The sequence below is a fragment of the Xenopus laevis genome, chromosome 7L (genome assembly GCF_017654675.1).
Source record: "Xenopus laevis strain J_2021 chromosome 7L, Xenopus_laevis_v10.1, whole genome shotgun sequence".
Classification (NCBI taxonomy): Eukaryota; Metazoa; Chordata; class Amphibia; order Anura; family Pipidae; genus Xenopus; species Xenopus laevis.
In genome coordinates this window covers 102,718,906-102,739,375 of record NC_054383.1, presented here as the reverse complement: position 1 = coordinate 102,739,375, position 20,470 = coordinate 102,718,906, and the positions used below count along the sequence as shown (strand labels likewise).

The 20,470-nt window shown below is 36.4% G+C and overlaps 1 protein-coding gene across 5 annotated transcripts in view; it reads left to right on the top strand.

The window, feature by feature from the left end:
- The window catches only part of nphp4.2.L (nephronophthisis 4, gene 2 L homeolog), a 144,853-nt gene extending 124,875 nt beyond the window's left edge, over positions 1-19,978 (top strand). For all 5 annotated transcript variants that reach the window (XM_018226111.2, XM_018226112.2, XM_018226110.2 and 2 more), the window contains exons 25-30: positions 279-364; positions 2,420-2,505; positions 3,445-3,616; positions 7,508-7,687; positions 14,447-14,590; positions 19,085-19,978. In XM_018226111.2, coding sequence (XP_018081600.1) covers positions 279-364; positions 2,420-2,505; positions 3,445-3,616; positions 7,508-7,687; positions 14,447-14,590; positions 19,085-19,225 — 809 coding nt within the window. In that variant the 3' untranslated portion in view covers positions 19,226-19,978. The remainder of the gene's footprint in view (positions 1-278; positions 365-2,419; positions 2,506-3,444; positions 3,617-7,507; positions 7,688-14,446; positions 14,591-19,084) is intronic.
- The last annotated feature ends 492 nt before the right edge of the window (positions 19,979-20,470 follow it).

Here is a 20,470-nt window from a genome sequence, read left to right as displayed (position 1 = left end):
CTGCCATTGGAATCAAAACAGCTTGCATTGGGATACCATCCATTCTGATTCAAGCTAATTGTTTGTCAAACTACATAGCAAATTACCACTTCCTCTTCAATATGGGAACATTTTCTCTGATATACTGGACAGCCATAGTGCAGATGCTCTCGCCCACCAGCACCTTTTTTGTCAAATCTTTAAGGACAGCTGAAATGGATATTTTTTTTTCTCATAGTAAACTTTTATTTTTTAAAATAAAGCATTTGATCTCTCATTACCTAGAACTCTCTCCCTAGGTGCTCCAGTTGGCACGCCAGGTGGAGAACCTGATCTTCAAGTGCGCTGTAGTGACATCAATATTATCTGTGATTCCAAAAAAATGGTAAGAATAGTTCTATACAGTAAGCCCTGATTTAGAGTATATAGTACTTTATATGCACCTGCTTTATCATGCTGTATATGTGTTTTGTTTGATCAGTAAGTTTATTTGCAATTCCTTGTATATTTGCTTTAAAGGATAAGTAAGCCTTTTATTTTAAAATCTCATAAAATTACTCCATTTAGTTTTATTTCATATCTCTGATACAATCAGCTGAATTGCAGCTCTTTTAGCTACTTCCTTGTTTTGCATGAAGCTCTGCCCCTCTCTGACTATGAAGAGAGGTGCATACTGCACATACTCGCTGCCTCTGCTCCAATAGAAACCAGTTAGGCATGCACAGTAGGCACCTCTTTGAGGTCTTCACAGTCGTTGAGAAAAAGAGAGTTCAGGAGGTGAATATTCAAACTAGACCGGGAATCCGCTTAAAAAAACTGTAGTTCTGGAGGAAGAAAGGTATATAAGGCTGTTTATATTAATTTTAGAAAGAGAGAAAAAAATGAAGGTTTACTTACTCTTTAAAGCAGTGCATAGAATTTACAGTAGTTGCTTTTTACCTTCTTCTTTTTTTTAAAAAAAAAGTATTATTTTGATCTTTTACTTGCCCGTAGAGAATTGCATTTGACATGTAATGTGGCACATAGAATAATTACAGCTTTTTATCTTCTAGTATGCTTTTAATCTTCTCCCACCGTGTCTAATCACCATCAGAGTTAAGCGCCGCTGCCAGGATTTCCTTTTTTTTTTTTTTTTCTTTGCTTTGATTTTTGTACTTGTTCAATAGGGTCACCTGAGCACAAAAACAAAACACTTAATGACAGAAATGCTTTTAGGATCTGTATAGATTAAAAAAAGACACTTTAAAAACGAATCGTCACTAAGAAATGTAATGTCATCTTTTTTTCCTTTAAGGAGATTAAGAAGTTTAATATTTTGTGAACAAGTATCACAGATATGTAAATTACATTTAAAGATGATTCAGTATTTTCTTTTTTGTGAGGCAGCCCTTTATGTGAAACAAATTTTCCCCAAGGTAATATTATATTATGCTATCATGAAACAAAGAAATGGTTCTTGTGTATATTTATATTTAAATATTTTATTACAAATAAATACCTATTAACGGGGCATAGCACCTTCTTTTTCAACATTAGTTCAATGAAAACGCCTTGCATTGAACATACTTTTTTTAATGTTGTTTTAATTAAGTAATAGCTAATTTTTTTTTATTAATTAAGTAATAGCTAATTTTTTTATTTCTTGCACTAAACATGGCAAAAGACTACCTGAATGTAAGAGTCATTCCACTGTCCTAATTCTTACAAGCTGGTTAAAGCAAATTACCAGTCCACTGACAATTCCTCTGTATAAGCAAACCCTTCCCTTCCCCCAGCTGCAAAGCCATTATGAGGCTTTGAGATAAGGAGCAGCTCATTATAGAGAGGGCTTTTCCATTGACTGGACAATTATAAACCAGCTAAAACGAATACGATACTTCACTTTCATCAAGAAGTGGTGGAGCACACACTGTATTGAATCTGTGAAGGAACTGCTGTTTCAGGCCTGAGTTGAGTGCTTCAATGTCCACTGTAATACTCCACTGATTGAGGCATGAGCAATACCCTGTTAGACGGACTGAATTGTTATCAGAAGTGAAGATGGAAAGAGAAGATCGGTATTAGGAACTTTACATTGGAGTCTGGAGAGGGTTGTTCAAGGGATGCTCGGAGGATTTCTTTAAAAGCATACAAATGTAGATATCTCCAGCTAGATACTTAGATTTATGCTGCTACACATTTATATAACTGCATAATTAGTTACAAGAAATGGACTGCGATGAATAAATTAATTTATTTTTAGTTAATTATAAAACACTAACAGAAAACTATTTTTACTCCCCCTTGTAAACATGGTGATTTGTTCAAAGTGACATATTAAGCACTGTATAAATGTCCTCCTCAAAACAGTGATAGTTTGTCCATATATTGCAATATATTCAAGCTGCTTGACTGTTTCAAAGTCATCCCAAACAAACAATGTCTTGGTGTGCCATTACAGGGTCCAGGAGAGCCTCAGGATGTGTTTATAAAAGTTGCTGGAGGACCCAGTCCACAAATCAAAAGATTCTTCATTGCACTCTACATGTAAGTAGCTATCGAACTATAATTTCGATCAACATCATTACCGGCAGTTCCTCTGCCTTGTTATTTAAGCGCTGCCTTATAAAGGTTACTTTATTTGAGAGGTTATTGATTCTTACAAACTTTTCTCGTTAAATAATTTTGTGAAAGTACTGAAAGATCCAGGGTTACATATGTCAAGTAATTTGCTTGGCTTCGACAAGAAAAAAAAAAAATCAAATAAAAATAATTCTGATGCCTATCTTTTCTCAAAATATTCGGTTGCAGAAATCCTATAGAAAATGTAAGACTTTAGAAACGGTGAAATAGTTTTTTTTTTTCCATAATATTTTTGAGTTATTAAAAATGCTGTTCACAAAGGTACAATTGAAGGGTAGTTGCTTTGGAAAGCATAACATGTGGGTAAGGGTGATACTTGTACTGTATTACTGGCCAGGTTTTTAATTACAAGCTGTACAAACTTTGCGTTCCTCCTTGGGCATTTTAAATAGAAAAATAGGAAGTAGGGTTTTAGAAGCCTTTTAAATTGGGAGTCATAATATTTCATCAAAGGCTAAATTTGGCCCAAAGGCATACAGTTGGATAATTCAGATCTACATATTGGCAGTGTGCATTTAGAGTTGACCAGTAAACCTGTTTTCAGTTTATATTAGAAGTAATAAAAGTTGAATAGAGCTGTTCTACTTATTAAGAGAAGATATTGAGATTGGTTGAAGAGATCAGCAACAATCTGCAGGCTTGGATGCTTTTATAAATGACTGATGGAATGGGGAAGGATATTCATGAAGATAGGTGCAAATTTGCAGTTGTGATACTAGAGTGCTTATATATGATGTGCAGTAGGGGAATACTATGTTAAATAATTGACATAAGTTGCATACAGTGTGACCTGTAAAACTTTGGATCTTTATTTTAATGTTTTTTTTCTTTTTTTTCATTAAGAGATCCTTGGCTTGCAGCTCCTATTCAGATCTGGCAAATTTATGTGCATTCACTAAAGAGAGTAGATGTTAGTTGCATAACTGGCCAACTGACCCAGCTCTCTCTTGTCCTTCGAGGAACTCAAGTTGTCCGGAAAGTCAGAGCTTACAGTTCACATCCAGAGGAACTAAAGGTTAGTTTTCACATTAAAATTCTATAGTCCTGCTAGCTGTTCCAGGCACAAGAAGTCAGCCTGTCCTAAATGTTCAGGTTTCCTCTTGTGACTTTATCAACATTGGCCTGGCTGTATTTTATTAGTATTTGACAAGTTTTCCCCCCAGCCAGATTCAGGGAGGGCAAGGGCAGCTCACAAGGGTTACAGAAAAAATGAATTTGGAGGGCCCTGAGCTTAAAATCTAAAGGTAAAAAAAGAAATCAGATAAAAAATGAAATTTCTGTGTCTGTTGACTTGGTTAGAATTTTGACCTGTACTGAACCTTTAATAGGTACATACTTCATATTTCATGTACTGTGCTCCAAGAACCATGGAATTTGATTGGAAGTTTATTGCTGAATCAGTTGTGAAATGAATTTCATGCAATTAATGCCTTTGCTTGCAAAAACGGCATTCCATATTACATTCAGTTCCATTGCTTATTTTTGAAGCAGCTAACTTAATGTTTATACGTTTTATGGCAATTGCACTGCTGTAAATGCCATTGGGGTACTAAGGAATTTATTTCCTCTGCAGCCATAAGATAAGTTCCTGCAGCTGTTCTAATCATCAAACCCTGCTTTGGTACTTACATGTCCTGGTATTGTATTGTTTGTTCCAGCTGCCTCTTATTTTAATTGCAAATTCAGAGTAAAAGCACGTGGTTGATTAGCATTCATCCTGACACATAGACTGTACTTAAGTTCAGCCAGGTTTAGACCATTGACCGTGCTTGATCATAATATACATATTTGTAAAGAGAGTTAGTATTGTGTATTGAAATAGCAGTTAAAATTAAAAATCTGTTTTAACAAAACACCTTCCATGTCAATCTCTACTCACATTGATTGAAAACAACAACAGCAGCTTGCTTAGAATACCTTATTATGTGTGACTTATGCTGATTAATAAAGGTATTAGTAGAAAAAAGTAACAGAGCTAAATTTAATGGTCTATTACCAAGATAGCTAGATGTGGAAGAAATTTGGGAACTTTAAGTGTCTGACAAGGAACTTACTAGTAAAGGTGAGACATTTCAAATATAATTGGCTTATAATGTAAATATGTTGCAGGATAAATGTATGCATTGTGAAAGTGTTTGGTCAGAATAAGATGAAAATCTTTCATTTTCCCCAGGAGAAGTCAAATATGTCATGATAATATGGAAGAAGGATTTTATGATAGCTTATATCTAGCAATATTGAGTTTCTTCAGTCGTAGAGGCTATCAAAATGGTCAAGGGAGTAATATTAATTAAAAAGGGGGTTTGACAAAGATGCATAAAAAAAATAGCAAAGGGCAAAGGAACTTTTACTGCTGTAATTCTGGAAATGTAGCTCTAATGACAGATACCGTTTATTCAAAACCACTAAATTGGGACTGGAAATATTGGAAAGGGTGGGAGAAACGAATTCTTAACCAAGATTTTAAGGTTAAAGAGATACTGACACCTGAAATTAAACGTTTTTTTTTACATTTATTATAATATTGGCTTTGCAAGCTACTTCTAACTTTGCCATAAAGTATTTGCATGATGCTTTTACATTACCTGTCTGATCCCCCATGTTCCTGTATGAGGGGGCTGCCATATTTGTGCAGCAGGAGTCCGTTAGCATTAGAAACTGTAACTAACAGGCTGAGATGGGACAGTCAGGTTGGCAAAGTCAGAGTGTCAGAGAGTCAGGCTTAGGAACTTCAACTAACAATACTATACAAAAACAAACCTCTCAGCAAAAAATGATCAACATGACCTGTAGGTAACAATCAATGTACATTCATATGCTAAAATTAAGTTTTTTTAGTGTCAGTATCACTTTAAGAACTTGTATAATGTCCAAACCTTTTCTATTTTTTCAGTGCCATCAATGTTCATATAACCATAAAACTATAGAGTGACACTGTTCTGCCTAAATAGTGGAAAATGAATACATTTTCCAGTAAAAGCTTTTTCTGAGACAAATTCCACCACTGTTTTTTGTCTTAGTTTTCTACAGCTTTGAGCAGGTGAGAACCATTCTTGTGCACAAAAGCTTACAAAGTCTGCTCCATGTCTCAAAGAATGACCTGAACTATTTTTGAGCAGAACTGTGGCACTTGTGTTTTCAGGGATAACTACTCATCAAATCTATTTTTTGCACTGCTGAAAAAAGCACTTTCATAAATGAGAATCATAATGTAAAATAGACAAATTACATTAGGTGAGACTGTCAATACAGGGACTAGTGTCAACTGTTTGTCTGTTGTTAGTGGCATAGAAAGAATTTTGCTATTTTAAGACGTTAGGGTGGTGTAATTTTCTTTTTTGCTGATGAGAGGAGATAAAATGCAGAATATTTATTTTTGGTGTTATAGTCTATACACAACATTTTCATAAAATGTTCAAGTCCTTTTCCTCATGTCAGAGTGAGTAAAATGCAAACATGGAGGTATAGAATAAGGGAAGTAAGTGACAATAAAACTCAGAAAGCTGAGGATCAGTAAGTGGGAATTGAATCTGAAACTGTAGGGTTCCCCTAAAGACATTGCTCAAACACTGGGTGAGGAAGCTTTGCTGAATACAATTTGGGATGAATGTTTATTTACAACTGCTTATGATGTATTATATATTAGTAACCTTGTTAGGTGCTAAATGAGACTTAAATTCTGTGCTGTGAAAAAAGGCTTAAATTACCAATTTTGTTTTTTAAAAAAACTGTGGGCCAGGGAGTATCTAACACTCTGCACGAGCTGGACAGTTGAGCTCTAAAACACTCGACAAAACTTAAAGGAAAGCTAATGATATTGAAACCCAATTAACTATAGCAGCCATTATTTACATTGGCTTCACAGATAAAGTTAAAGAAAACAAATCATAGAGATTTTTTTATATTTTTTTTAGAATCAGACATTTAAAATACAGCAGAAAAAAGGTGAAATAAAGACATTCAAGTCTATCTCAGAATCTGTTATAAATAAATAATGAATCTGACGAAATAAACAAAGAAAAACCACTACTAATTGGCAGATTTAAAACTTAAAACGGTATTTCATTATTATTATCACATATTTATAAAGCGCCAACATATTCTGCATCACTGTATAATCAATAGGTTTATACTTTAAACATACAGATTTACACACAAAGCAGCCAGTAACTGACACAAGGGGAAACGGGGGTCCGGCCCAAAAGAAAGACTACAATCTTCCTCCTCACTTTTTGTGTCAGTTAAGGACTAGTAGGGGCATTACGCAGATATTGTACCAGCCAAAATAGAACAGGGTGAACCACATTATAAAATATTTACATTCTTTTTTCTTATGAAATACATTGGAACATTTCCATGCTCTTAGCCTTTAAATAGTCTAGCGAAGCTATGTGCCTGCAATTAGAATAGACTCTGAAAGATCTTTATATTCGAGCGCATATAGTTAATGTATTTAAACAAATTGCTTCCATTTGCTAGAAGAATATATATTTTCTTCATTCTGCTTTTATCTGCTGTGGATTCACACAGATAACGAAAATGGCTGTTACTGGATGATTGCCTATTTTAATGGTACTTATGGCTTTTTTTGGAAAGGAAATTAGCTTTCTATTGATTTTACACTTATTACAGTATTACATCATACCTATTACAGCATGGAGAATATTGCCTTGCTACGGAAAATAATCAGAATTTGGGATGAAGAATTAAATAGATTTAAGAGGAAAATAAAAGCCTGCGTTGTATAAATATATATGAAAAAATGCAACTTGCTGGGAAATAACAAATACATGTGGCATAGAATTTCTTGTAATCAGTGTAATCAGATTTTGCACATTCCATCACGTGATGTTTATTGGGTTAAATCAAGTGTTTTATCGAGTGTGGTTTATTATATTTTGCACAGGTTGATCCAGACGGTGTATTTGTGCTTCCTCCAAATGGAATACAAGATCTTCACATTGGTGTGCGCCCTCAGAAAGCAGGCAGCAAATTTATTTACCTCAATTTAGTAGATGTGGATCAGCACCAACTTGTAGCATCATGGCTGGTTTGTGTGTCTTGCAGGAAGCCTGTCATTTCCAAGGTAAGGCAAAAAATGGCAAACTAGGGCTGGTATTTGTCCATTCATAGCCCTTACTGTTGCACCCAACAGTGAATATAACATGCTGATTGTGTTTTACGTATTTGGAAATGAATATTAGCTCAGTATTTCTTTATTACTTGCTGGTCTATATACCCAGCTGCAAAAAACAAATAGGTCTATTGTCCCAAAGTAATTTCCTAACATGAATCCCTTTATGGCAGTGTAGCTTACAGTGGATGTATGGGACTGCCCTGTGTGCACCATTACAGCTACAGTGGCCTTTCCAAACTGCCCTGGTGATTTTTCCCTGTGGCATTTTGCGAATAAATGATTCATGATTATGGCATTTCAAGCTGCACAATAACTCTTCTTTTTATTCTTGAATGGGAGTGTAAAACGTTTCCTAGCCATCTGTTAGACAGGATTGTCAACGATAAAGTTTACTTTGCATATAGATAGCATTGTCTTGCCTCTCCAAACTAAAAAACTAAAACATTGTGCCTTGCATTTCATGCTTTGTATTGGTCTTAGCAGGGGGCCAGCTGCAGCAGCAGCAGTGAAAAGTTTAAGGTTTACTTTTTAACGTTCCAGCATCTTCCAGTCGGAGCACATTTACTCGTTTCTTTATTATAGTGATGATCAGCTTCTCCTTTACTGCTCATAATTATAATTTTTTTGGCACCTGTTCCAGCAGTATGTGTACATAGCTGAGTTTGCAGGAATCTATGATCCCAGGAAGAGCATTGCCACTGTAACTCATCTACTGGGATCCTTCTAGATGAGCACTGGGGTAATATAGTGAAAGTAAAAAAATATACAGTAGAAACCCCCATTTAGGTTTTTCAGGGGACCACAAAAATGGTTGCTAAAAGAAAAAAACAACAGAAAAATGGTTGCTAAAAGAAAAAAAACTGAAAAATGGTTGCTAACAGTGACTAAATGTGATGGTTTCAGTGAGGCTGTTGAGATTATAAATATTTAGGTTGTGTCTCCTTGTTAAGGAAAAGGAGGTTATTTTCTGGTAACTTGTTTGCCAGTTTGCTATGCAGAGAAAAATCCTCTTCATCATCACCCAGTAGATGAGTTTCTGTGGGAGTACAGTTGAAGGAAGTCTTAATTATATTACTCTATATAATGACATGGTCTGTTGGGATGCACCAAATCTAGGAATCAGTTCATGATTTGGCCATGTTTTAGCCTTTTTCAGCATATCCTTAAAATCAAGTGAAATCCAAATCCTAAAATGTAACCGTCACACAAATAAGGCAGTTATTTGTATAAATGTAACCGCACACTCAATATGTGGTTCTCTTTAAACTTTCCTAGCCCTAATTTGCATGTGCAAAATAGGGCTCTGATTCTGTTTGGGATTTGGCTGAATCTTTTATGAAGGATCCAGGATTCGGCCTACTCCCAAGATAGTAGATTTGGTGTATCCTTAATGGTATGATTTGGCAAGATCTAGGATTTTGCTGTTGCAGGTGTTTATTAATTCTACAAGTAGCTCTACTACTTTTATTTGTGTGTGTTATTTTAAGTATTATAAAGCCAGCTAATATATTGTATATTCCACAATGGAGTGGAATGTGGATAGGACAGAAAAGAAGATAAAATAGAAAAAAAAGAGAAGAACCATTGTAAGTAAGCCATTAACATAATAAATTCCATTTTAAGTTTATAGTTCATAAAAGTTGCTTGTAGGAGTTACCAGTTGCCTTTTTTTTCCATAGCTATATCTGCTGGGTACGACACTGCTGTGTCAAAGCTTTTAAATGAAGGCATTTTAAATGTGTCACTGAATCTGAGCTTTAATTAAAATAAAAACCAATTAGGGCTCATTTACTAACAGCTGGTAGGGTGCAATGTGCAGTAAACAGTCTGGCCCATTTGGGAGCATCCCCTGCATTTGCAGTGCGATTTTCTGGAGGTTGGAGACATGTAGATGTCCCTGCTCCTGACCCCTGCACAAGAAAGGGAAATAAACAAAAGGAACACCAAGAGCCCCAATAGCGTAATATGTATTTGTAAGGGATAATGAAATAAGAGTAGATAACATATACTCACAAACCAAGGTTACCAAGAGGCAACCACTGTAAAGGCAGGTGGGGAGATTGTCCTGACCCCACTCAGGATTAAGAAGTCGCTCTCTGTAGATAGAAAAAGGGTATCAACCCTCCACCCAGGGTGGACTTAGTATTGTATAAAAAGAACAGAGGCGCCAAAAGAATAAAAGGATATAAACGAGTTTAAAAGTTTAAAAATCAGAGGAGGCAGTAGTGGACTTACCTCCTCCAAGCATACACAAAACGACTGTAATTAAGCAGTCAAAATTTATTAACGAACTCCAATCAGTGCTAAGTGTGTATACTACTGCCAGATGCTGTAACTCCTATGTTTATTGCCTGAAGAAGCGGGCCTGAGCCCGTGAAACGCGTTGCACTGATTGGTGTTCGTTAATAAATTTTGACTGCTTAATTACAGTCGTTTTGTGTCTGCTTGGAGGAGGTAAGTCCACTAGTGCCTCCTCTGATTACCAAGTTTTGGTTTTTAAACTCGTTTATATCCTTTTATTCTTTTGGCGCCTCTGTTCTTTTTATACAAGAAAGGGAAAGACAGAGGAAGCAGGACACAATGGGACCCTGTTCTCACCGCCTGTTCTAATGCAGAAGGTAAGGATTGGGCACCTCATGCTGGATTTTTTTTATTCAGTGTGAGGTGCACCTTATATCCAGTCCTTTGCCGCCTTAGTGTTCTAGCACTATTGCCCCCTATTTGTGTAGCAGATTTGTATCCACATTACCTGTGACTTGAACTAAATAATAATGCCCAATTTTGGGCATTTTTTTCCTGAAAAAGGAACAATATGGCAAAAAAAATAACATGATGGATATAAATTAGGAAAAAAAACCCAAAACAAATCTTTTTTGTTTCTAAAAGCTCTTGGTTTCTTGCTTGGTCGCAGCGAACAGCACACAGCATAACTCTGTGCTTACTATTGTGACGTGACTCCAGGGACAACAATTTTACACTCCATAATTTCCAGAGTTCTTACTGGAGAAACACTATGTACATTTCTGACAGATTTTTTCACTCAACATAAATGTGATGCAGAAAAGACAATTGCATTATAACAGTATGTTTTTCCCTCCGCTAGCAGCCAAGCTGAATGTGCAGTGTATAAAAACATGACCCTTGTTTATGAGTGTCGTGATTCTTCAGACGTGCACCATAGGTTGTGCATTCTATAAACCACTGTTCCGTTGCTACTAAACACCCTGATCTATAGAAAGTGCAGTACATCAAGAAAGTCTAACTGGTGACCTTCCAGCTGTTGTTGTTACACAAATGACATCATTCCTCAACGTGTGAAGGCTGCTTGACATTGTAGTACTATTATGCTATAATAATTTAGTGAACTCGCAAATCAGACCTCCTAGGTAAGATTCATAGCATTGTGTTTCCACTTTGCCTGCTTATGAATTATGTTGCCTACCTATCTATCTACGTATTTACAAATCAACCATCCCATAACATTACTTTGGCCTCCACAGATACACGTGCATATATCTTATTCAGTATCTCTCTGTCAGTAATTAACATTGTTAAAGGAACAGTAACACTAACATTTTTGATGTAAAAAATCTACTGTACCGTGCTCCAATAACGGCTCTATCTGGATGCCATGGACAAATTTTGTTGCTACGAATCAGCTTAATCGTTTGCAATGAAAAGAAGTTGGGCAATGTTTAATATGTTGGACACACTTGCATAGTGAAGAGATCGGGGGTACTCTACACTTTTACTCCCTTTTCTACTATTCTTTTTTCTTTCTTAGTATCCTTTCTCCTTCCCTCTTTTCCTCTATAACATTTTTTCTTAATTTTTTTTAGGGATGCACTGAATCCACTGAAAGATTCAGCCAAAATACTGAACTGAATCTGAAACGTAACTTGCATATACAAATTAGGGAATCAAGGGTGAAAGAAAACTGCGTGCACAGCACACGGTTAAAGGAGAAGGAAAGTCATTTCTCACTTGGGGGTGTCAAATGTTAGGCACCCCCAAGTGAATGTATTTACTTACCTGAAACCCCGGGCCAGTGCTCCTATCAGCAGAAAACTGCACCGGCTCGGGGTTATACCAGTAAGTACCACAGAGCGATCCTCTTCCGGCTGCTTCTTGTGTATACGCATGCGCACTAGAATGAAAAGCTGAACTTTAACTAAAAAGCCAGCTATTTCATTCTACTGCGCATTCGTCTGCCTCTAGGAATTTGAAGAAAGAAGAAGCCGGAAGAGGATCAGTGCTCACTAGAATAACCCCGGACCGGTGCAGTTTTCTGCAGATAGGAGCACCGGCCCGGAGTTTCAGGTAAGTAAATACATTATTGGGCACCCCCAAGTGTGAAACGACTTTCCTTCTCCTTTAAAAACATTTTTACTACTTTGTTTGTGTGACTAAAATTCAAATGATTTCTTGGATTCGGTTCTGCCAGGCACTTGGATTCTGTGGAATCTGAATTCTGCTAAAAAAAGGATGATTCCCGAACCGAATATTGGATTCGGTGCATCCCTATTTAGTATAGCATATCTTACATTGGTTGTTAAAGTACACATCGGTATAAACAAAGCAAATTGTTTATTCTGTACTCTATACATGTTTTAGAAAAAATAATGGCTGACTCCCTTAGACTACATTTGAATAAAATAATTCAGATTTTTTAAATTGAATTTCTCTCTCTCTATAACAATAAAGCAGTACCTTGTACTTCATCCTAAGATAAGAGGCAACTCAATCCTATTGGGTTTATTTAGTGCTGACATTTCAAGTAGACTTGAGGTATGAAGATCCAAATTACCGAGTGATCCCTTATCCGGAAAACCCCAGGTCCCGAGCATTCTGTAAAGTAGGGTAAATGCCTACTTGCACAAAAAAAAAAGTCACATTCAGAAAAAAAGTTTGGCAGGGTAAAGAATTGCAAAAAAAGACAAAGTTGATTTATACTTAGTGCATAAGAACCAACGTTTTTTGGCCCCATGTGTGGGCCCACAAGTGGGGCCCAAATGTTGGTTCTTAACGATTAATCATAAGTAAACTTTGTCTTTGAGTTACTTTTTTATTTTAAAGAAAAAATCTAAAAAGCCACAAGGATGATTTATTATTTCTGCTTTAATGGCAAAGAGGCTGGAATTAGAGTCCATTTGTTCTGTGCAGAGTATGAACCTGTCTTGTACAGCAGCCTCTGAAACTGAAAAATATGTGCACTGTGCACCTCAGTATGGCAAAACATGGATAGACACATATTGTTTTCTGTTTGTGTATTCTGCCACGTCGAGCACATGCATATACTTACATCTAAAACATAAAACTGTCTAGTTCCTATGGGTTGCTGTACCACAAGCACAAATACAGCCAGAATTTCTTAGTATCTTCCCTAATTATTAGCAAAATGCCAGGAACAATTTGTAGTTACTGAACAATGAAAAAAAAAGGTTCATAAAGTTATATGATTCCAAGAAGCATTCACTGGCACAAACAGGGCTGTTTTCTGCTAATAAACACGCAAGGGTTGTCCCTGTTGCATCTGCCTCGGAGTGCCAGTGAATTCTTCTTGGAATCTACTTTGGAGGGTGCTGATCCCTATATCACCTGTGCACCAGGCGTTCATTATACAAGACCAGGCGTTGCTTTGTATAATAAAGATATATGCTCACAAATGCTTTAGGCCTAGTCATACCAAAAATGTCTGAAGAATAATACCTTAAAATGAATGTTTTTAATTAACTTTAGTTTCCAGCTCCCTATAACCTTCAGTAAGGTATGTTCCGCACACAGTTTCTAGCTGCACGTTCTACACTGGCAAAAGCTCATGAAGTATTTTCCGTGCGTAGATTCTAATTTATGTTGCATTTGCATTTATAGCTGTATTATAAACCTTCGTACTGTCACTGAAAAATGTGTTTTAGGAGCTATTATAGCCTAGCATTTATAGGTAGGCCAGGCTGTTCATTGTTAAAACAATTTGAGTCATGGCCGCGTCTCCATCCTAAGGGAGAAAGAATGAAACATCACAGTCTGAAATTATTAAAGCTCTCCTGTAATTTATTTTTAAAATCTCTGCGCCAGCTGAATTAGGTGTCTGGCTGCTCTAATGGAAATAAATTAACTAGCCATAGAGTGAACACGGCTTCTACTCGGGTTTGTACAGCGTAGTCAATTTGTTTAGTAAGAATGTCTCAGGCCACTGTTGAGCAAACTCACCTGTATCATTTGCAACTGGTATAACAAATTTCCAGTAAAGCTATAGGCCAGAAATCCACGAACGTTAGAATTATATGCCCATATCATTATGGGCATTATTAAAGGTATCACCATTCTCCCTACATTAAATATGAGTGATTCTTTTTCATTAAGTAGGATCCTGTTGTTAAATTCCAGTTCTCTCATTATTCTGGTGATTAAAATAGAAGTGCAATTAGCATTTGTCTGTGGACTTCACACAGTTGTACTTTCTCAAAATAGTCTCCATTATTCCAACCACTGAATAGTTTTTTTTCCCTCTTTTATTATAATTGATTTAAAAAATAGAAGGACGGATAATTGAAATGTATGGTAATTGTGTGAAGATGGGAAATAGGCTGCCTACATGGAACAGTGTCACATAAAGTATGGCGATGTAGTTAACACTAAAACACTCGAAAATGTAACTGATGCTCTTCTTCTGCTATGCTTTTTTTTTTTTTTTTTTTTTTTGTGTAGGCATTTGAAATTGCACTTCCGGTTGGTGGAGAAAAAGGTTGTAACAAAAAAATTTCATACAGAAACCCATATCCAACAAAGAAAACATACTCGTTGTACACAAACAGAAGTGATCTTCTGCAATTCAAAGAGAATTATTTTGAGGTAAGTGATCTGCTGTCCTGAATTTGCAGACTTTTAGGTGCCCTCCCATCTTACTCCATGACTGTAATCACTAACCTTCTACCTCTTTCAAACATGCACCTGCCTCGGGTACTTTCATGCAGCATTCATATAAATGAAGTAAAGCTGGGTATACACAGGATGATACAGCCGTTATGGGACCTGTTATCCATAATGTTCGGAATCTGGGGTTTTCCAGATAAGGGATATTTCTGTTATTTGGATCTACATACCTTAAGTCTACAAAGGAATCATTAAAACATTAATGAAACCCCAAATAGGATTGCTTTTTATTTAATAAGGATTAATTATATCTTAGTTGAAGTCAAATACAAGGTACTGTTTTATTATGACAGAGAAAAATCATTTTACAAATCTAAATTATTTCATTAAAATGGTATCTATGAGAGATGGCCTTCCCATAATGCCGAGCTTCCTGGATAACGGGTTTCCAGATAACTGATCCCATATGTGGCTACTCAGCCTCACCATTGGCAGCTTATCGGCCTGTGTATAGGGGCCACCTGATGGGCTGTTTGGCTATCAACTCACAAAAATTGGGCAATTTTTAAAAATATTATCAAGGTTACCAGGATTTGGTAACCTTGACAAACAAACAGATCTTGTGTATGGCCAGATTAAAGCAATTGTGATGGGCATACAAAAAAACCCACAAATACCACAGGAATGCTATTCATCTGAACAACAAACAGACTTGCATGTAAAGTAGAAGGAAAGGTAAAATCACTTGGCACACACCAGTGGTTTCACCTTTTCTTCTTCTTTAAAGGGGTGGTTAATCTTTTGCAACTTTTCAATTGGTCTTCTTTATTTATATTTTATAGTTTTTGAATAATTTGTCTTTTTCTTCTGACTCTTTCCAGCTTTTGAATGGGGGTCACTGACCCCATCTAAAAACAAATGATCTGTAAGGCCACAAATGTATTGTTATTGCTATTTTGTACTACTCATCTTTCTTTTCAGGCCTCTCCTATTCATGTTCCAGTCTCTTATTCAAATCAGTGCATGGTCATTTGGACCCTAGCAACCAGATGGCTGAAATTGCAAACTGGAGAGCTGCTGAATAAAAAGCTAAATAACTATTTTTAATAGTAAAAAATTAAAACCAATTTCAAATTGTCTCAGAATATCCCTCTCTACATCAAACTAAACTAAAAGTTAATTTAAGGGAGGACAACTCCTTTAAGCAAATGCTGCTTTCACTAGCAACTGTTTTTACAAATAACTTTAAAAGCAATGAAAATCTTTAATAAACTAATATTGGAAAGTTGATTAGAATTATGTTTTCTTTTATTAGGCAAATGTTTATTTTGGGGTTGACATGTCCTTTAATAGCCAAAAGAGAATATATTTTCAGTTTCCCATAACCTCTATATAGGTACTTGGTTTATATAAGGATAAGTAGGAACAGGGCCGAAAACGCGTAGGCCGGATGGACATGATACACATTTTTTAACTTTGTAAAAATAAAAATATTTTTTAATGAATCCTTTCTGGTCCCGTGGATCCGTTTGAGTGCTGGTCGGCCCTGTTCCTACTTATCCTTTGCTGTACCGTTACCTAAAGCTGAGGGTCTGGGGCTGGAGCACCCGGACCACATTCACTATTTGGTGAGTCATTTATAAATCATTCTTTTGCACTTGGTTTATTTAGTTTTTAGCCATTCCTGGCATCATTATCTCATGTTAAAACCTCCTGTAACCTTTCTATTTTGTTACAATCCTTTTAGAAAAATGAAACTGGGGAGCCATAGAATTATACATAACAACATAATTAGCAGGAAGAACCTCTAAGTTTGCTGAGTGCCTGTACAGAGAGATACGACAATATTATGTCACCATAGAAATTCTTCTTTTCCCAAGCTTTAAAATGTATGTGTATTGTGGCCCTTTTATATATAAACCCCGTTGTGCACTGTGTGGTGCCGGCATGGTTATTGTATGCTGTATAGTGTTTCAAAAGAAAAAAAAAAACGATGAAAGTACTAGTAGGGCCCAGGGAAGAAATATTGTAATGGCTGCTAGATTATGTAGTTAGTGTAATGCCAATCTACCATTTCCATGTAGAAATAATAAATGTAACTCTATGTATTCATATTTCTGAAATGTTACAGATAAGCTCATGGTGATTTAATAACTTCCCACTGATGTTTGGTTTCTCCTTACTCCGCTCTTATAGAACAAGCTGTTATAAGGAATGCAAATCTTCTAGTTTGCATACATTTTCTACACGGCTGGTGATTTGCCAGGCACACACTGCTTGTCCCCCCCCCTTTTTTTTTCTATTATACTATATTTATACAGCCTTTTCGACAAGAGATCTTCACATTCGCCCCTTTATTTTTTTTATTTCCTGTAATGCAGCATCTTAAAGGGGACCTGTCACCCTAAGAAATAATTCCATATTCTTTTCTATCATGTCAATTGACACTTTACTTGCACCATGGGGCAGATTTACTTAGGGTCAAATATCGAGGATTAATTAACCCTCGATATTCGACTGTCGAAGTTAAATCCTACGATTCGAAGGATTTTAATCCATCGATCAAATGAAATTCCTTCGATCAAAAAAAGCTTGGGAAAGCCTAAGTAGGGGTCAAAGTTTTTTTTAAAGAGACAGTACTTCGACTATCGAATGGTCGAATAGTCGAACAATTTTTTGTTCGAATTGTTCAATTCGAAGTCGTAGTTGAAGGTCGAAGTAGCCAATTCAATGGTCGAAGTAGCCCAAAAAATCATTCGAAAATCAAAGTTTTTTTTTTATTCTATTCCTTCACTCGAACTAAGTAAATGTGCCCCTATATGTGTGTGTGTGTGTGTGTGTGTGTGTGTATATATATATATATATATATATATATAAGTTCAGAAAGTACCTGCACTTTAACCCTCTCAGTTCGTAGTGGGTGCCCGGTCAAACGGTATTATGCAACTTTTCAAGATGGACCAGCACTCCAGTTTGTTCAATCAAACGTGAATATTTATTTGAATAGTCACTCTCGTGTCCAACGTTTCGGCCCACATCTGGGCCTTTATCCTTGATAAAGGCCCAGATGTGGGCCGAAACGTTGGACACGAGAGTGACTATTCAAATAAATATTCACGTTTGATTGAACAAACTGGAGTGCTGGTCCATCTTGAAAAGTTATATATATATATATATATATATATATATATATATATATATATATATATATATATATATATATATATCTATATCTATATATATATATATCTATATATATATATATATATATATATATTTAAGCATAGGACTGGCCAGATATGGGATGACTTTGATGTAGTTGGCCAGCTTAAATATATTGCAATATATGGACAAACAATCCCTGTTTTGTTTAAAGGGTAAGGCATTTTCAGTAGCAGTATGCACAAAATGTCGCTGTCTTAAATATATTGATAATGGGTTGAGTGCAGAGGACTTTTGTATTTGTGTATGTGTGTGTGTATATATACGTATATATATATATATATCTTCAATTTTGTTTGCTTCAGTTTTGCAATTACACAAACACAGTCAGGCTCCATTTTATGGACACTTGTGTATCACCCCAAAATCTTGTATATGCGCCATAATGAGGGAAATAATGGTCACAGTGCCCTACAAAATTACAGAGTGTGAGAAGGGTGGGGAAATGTGAGGAATGCCTTGGCATCTAGGAAATGCTGAATGGAAAATGAAAGTAATTGACTGCCCCACCTCTATGACTGAGGCATAGAGGCGGAGCAGTCAATATATGATTGGCAGCTCAGATATTTAAACACATTTATAACAGGTATGGATGTTTGAGTGCAAAAAAGAATTTGGGTTTCAGGTTTCATTTGCAAAGCACTTTCATTATACAGCTTTTTATGTCTGGGTGACAGGTCCACTTTAAGTAACCTGAATTACCACTATATACTAATCGGCATCTGTTTAATTTTAATTGACAGTGAGAGGTCAAATGACTGCTCATCTTGTACCTTTTATAGTGTTCTATTTAAATATTCCACCTGAAGAACCTAATTAAATCTCTCTAGCTGTTTACTACAGCTCCCAGCCCTTGTACTGCAAGCCATCCCGATTGCTCATAACAGTGTTTACTGCCTAAAGTTCAAAGAAAATGACTTTCAAAGTACTTAAATCAGAACATTGTAAATCAATAGAGAGAAATGCAGCCCTGTAGAAATCTGTTACAGTCATTTTAGAAGTTTACAAGTTCACGTTTCTTATGCATGTTTTATTACATTTGACATTTTCAGTTGTTCTAGATAAAGCCTTAACTGAATTATAAAAATGAAAATAAACACTGAACGATTCAATAGTCTGTTGCAATGAATATACATCAAGGCAGCTCAGTGCCGGTCGATGTGTCGCTTGAGTTTATAAAGTATTCAGGGAATCATTGTTCAGATGATTAATGACACTGGTAATGATGCCGATGCTTTACTGTCTGTATAGGTCGCTGCTGGAGAAACCTACAGTATCGGCTTGCGTTTTGCACCCAGTCAGACCAGAGGCCAGGAAGAAATACTGATCTTCATCAATGACCGAGAAGACAAAAACGAGGAGACGTTCTGTGTAAAAGTCAGATACGAGTAGTTTATATTGAGACCTGTTACACTAAGTTATCTGCTGTAGGTGCCGGATATAGTTCCCTGACACTGCTTCCCTTTGAGATCTATGGGAAATTCACTTAGACCTTTGCTTTGAAATGCTCAGTGGGTCATTTATCAACACTGGACAAATTTGCCCATGGCAGTAACCCATGGCAACCAATTGGATTGCTGCATTCATTGTTCCACTTGCAGCTGGTTTCAAAAAGCTAATCACTGATTGGCTGCTATAGGTAACTGCCCATGGGCAAATTTGCCCAGTGATGATAAATGAGCTCCTGGTGTTTGAGTGGAGGTTTTGCCTGTCTGTCACCGCTATGTTGTGCCTCTTGTTCTGTGTGCCTTTAGCCCGATAACTTAGCTGGAAGGATTTATGCATTCCAATAGGTTCACTGTAAACAAATAGAGTTCATGTGCTAAAGGACCAGTAACATCAAACAATTACATTGTTTTAAAATAATAAAAATATAATGCAGTGTTGCCCTGCACTGGTAAAACTGCTGTGTTTGCTTCAAAAACATTACTATTGTTTATATAAATAAGCTGCTGTGTAGCCATGAGGGCAGCCATTCAAAGGAGAAAAGGCTCAGGTTACACAGCAGATAAGCTCTGTAGAACATAATGGTGTTATCTGTTATCCACTATTTAGGGTAGGACTACCATTTTTTGTTATTACTGTTCCTTTAAAGAAATATATTTTTATGAAATAAAACGTCACTTTTAGGGAAATGATACACTTTTTGAGAATTTTGAGCTGTGATTTATTTATTTTAAAAAGCCAGGCAGCCAGCAACAGTCGGATGGCCTTGAAAAATGCGCCCAGCATTGTCTCTGCTTGATCTGTGTGTGGTTAATGTCAACACTGTTGGGTGACAGCTAAATGTGGTTGGCATAAAAGTTTCCTATTTCCCAGAATGAAAGTTCCTGCTATGGCACCATCCTATCCAGCATGACATATGGAGAGTAGCTGTGCTGCAGGTCAGCAGAATGAATGGAGCCAGTAGCTTCAGAGCACCATGAGTATTCTCACATAATAAACCATTGCAAAGGTGCCTGGGAGAGTTGAAACCCTGATCTCTGTGATAAAGCACCTAATATGTAAGTCTGTAGCAGTGCCAGGCTTTATTACTACTGTTTGTATTGTGTGTGCGTGCGCTCAGGGGCATATGTGTCTTCCAGGAGTGTGTGCAGAGGCCTCTTTCTGGAGACATATATATATATATATATATAT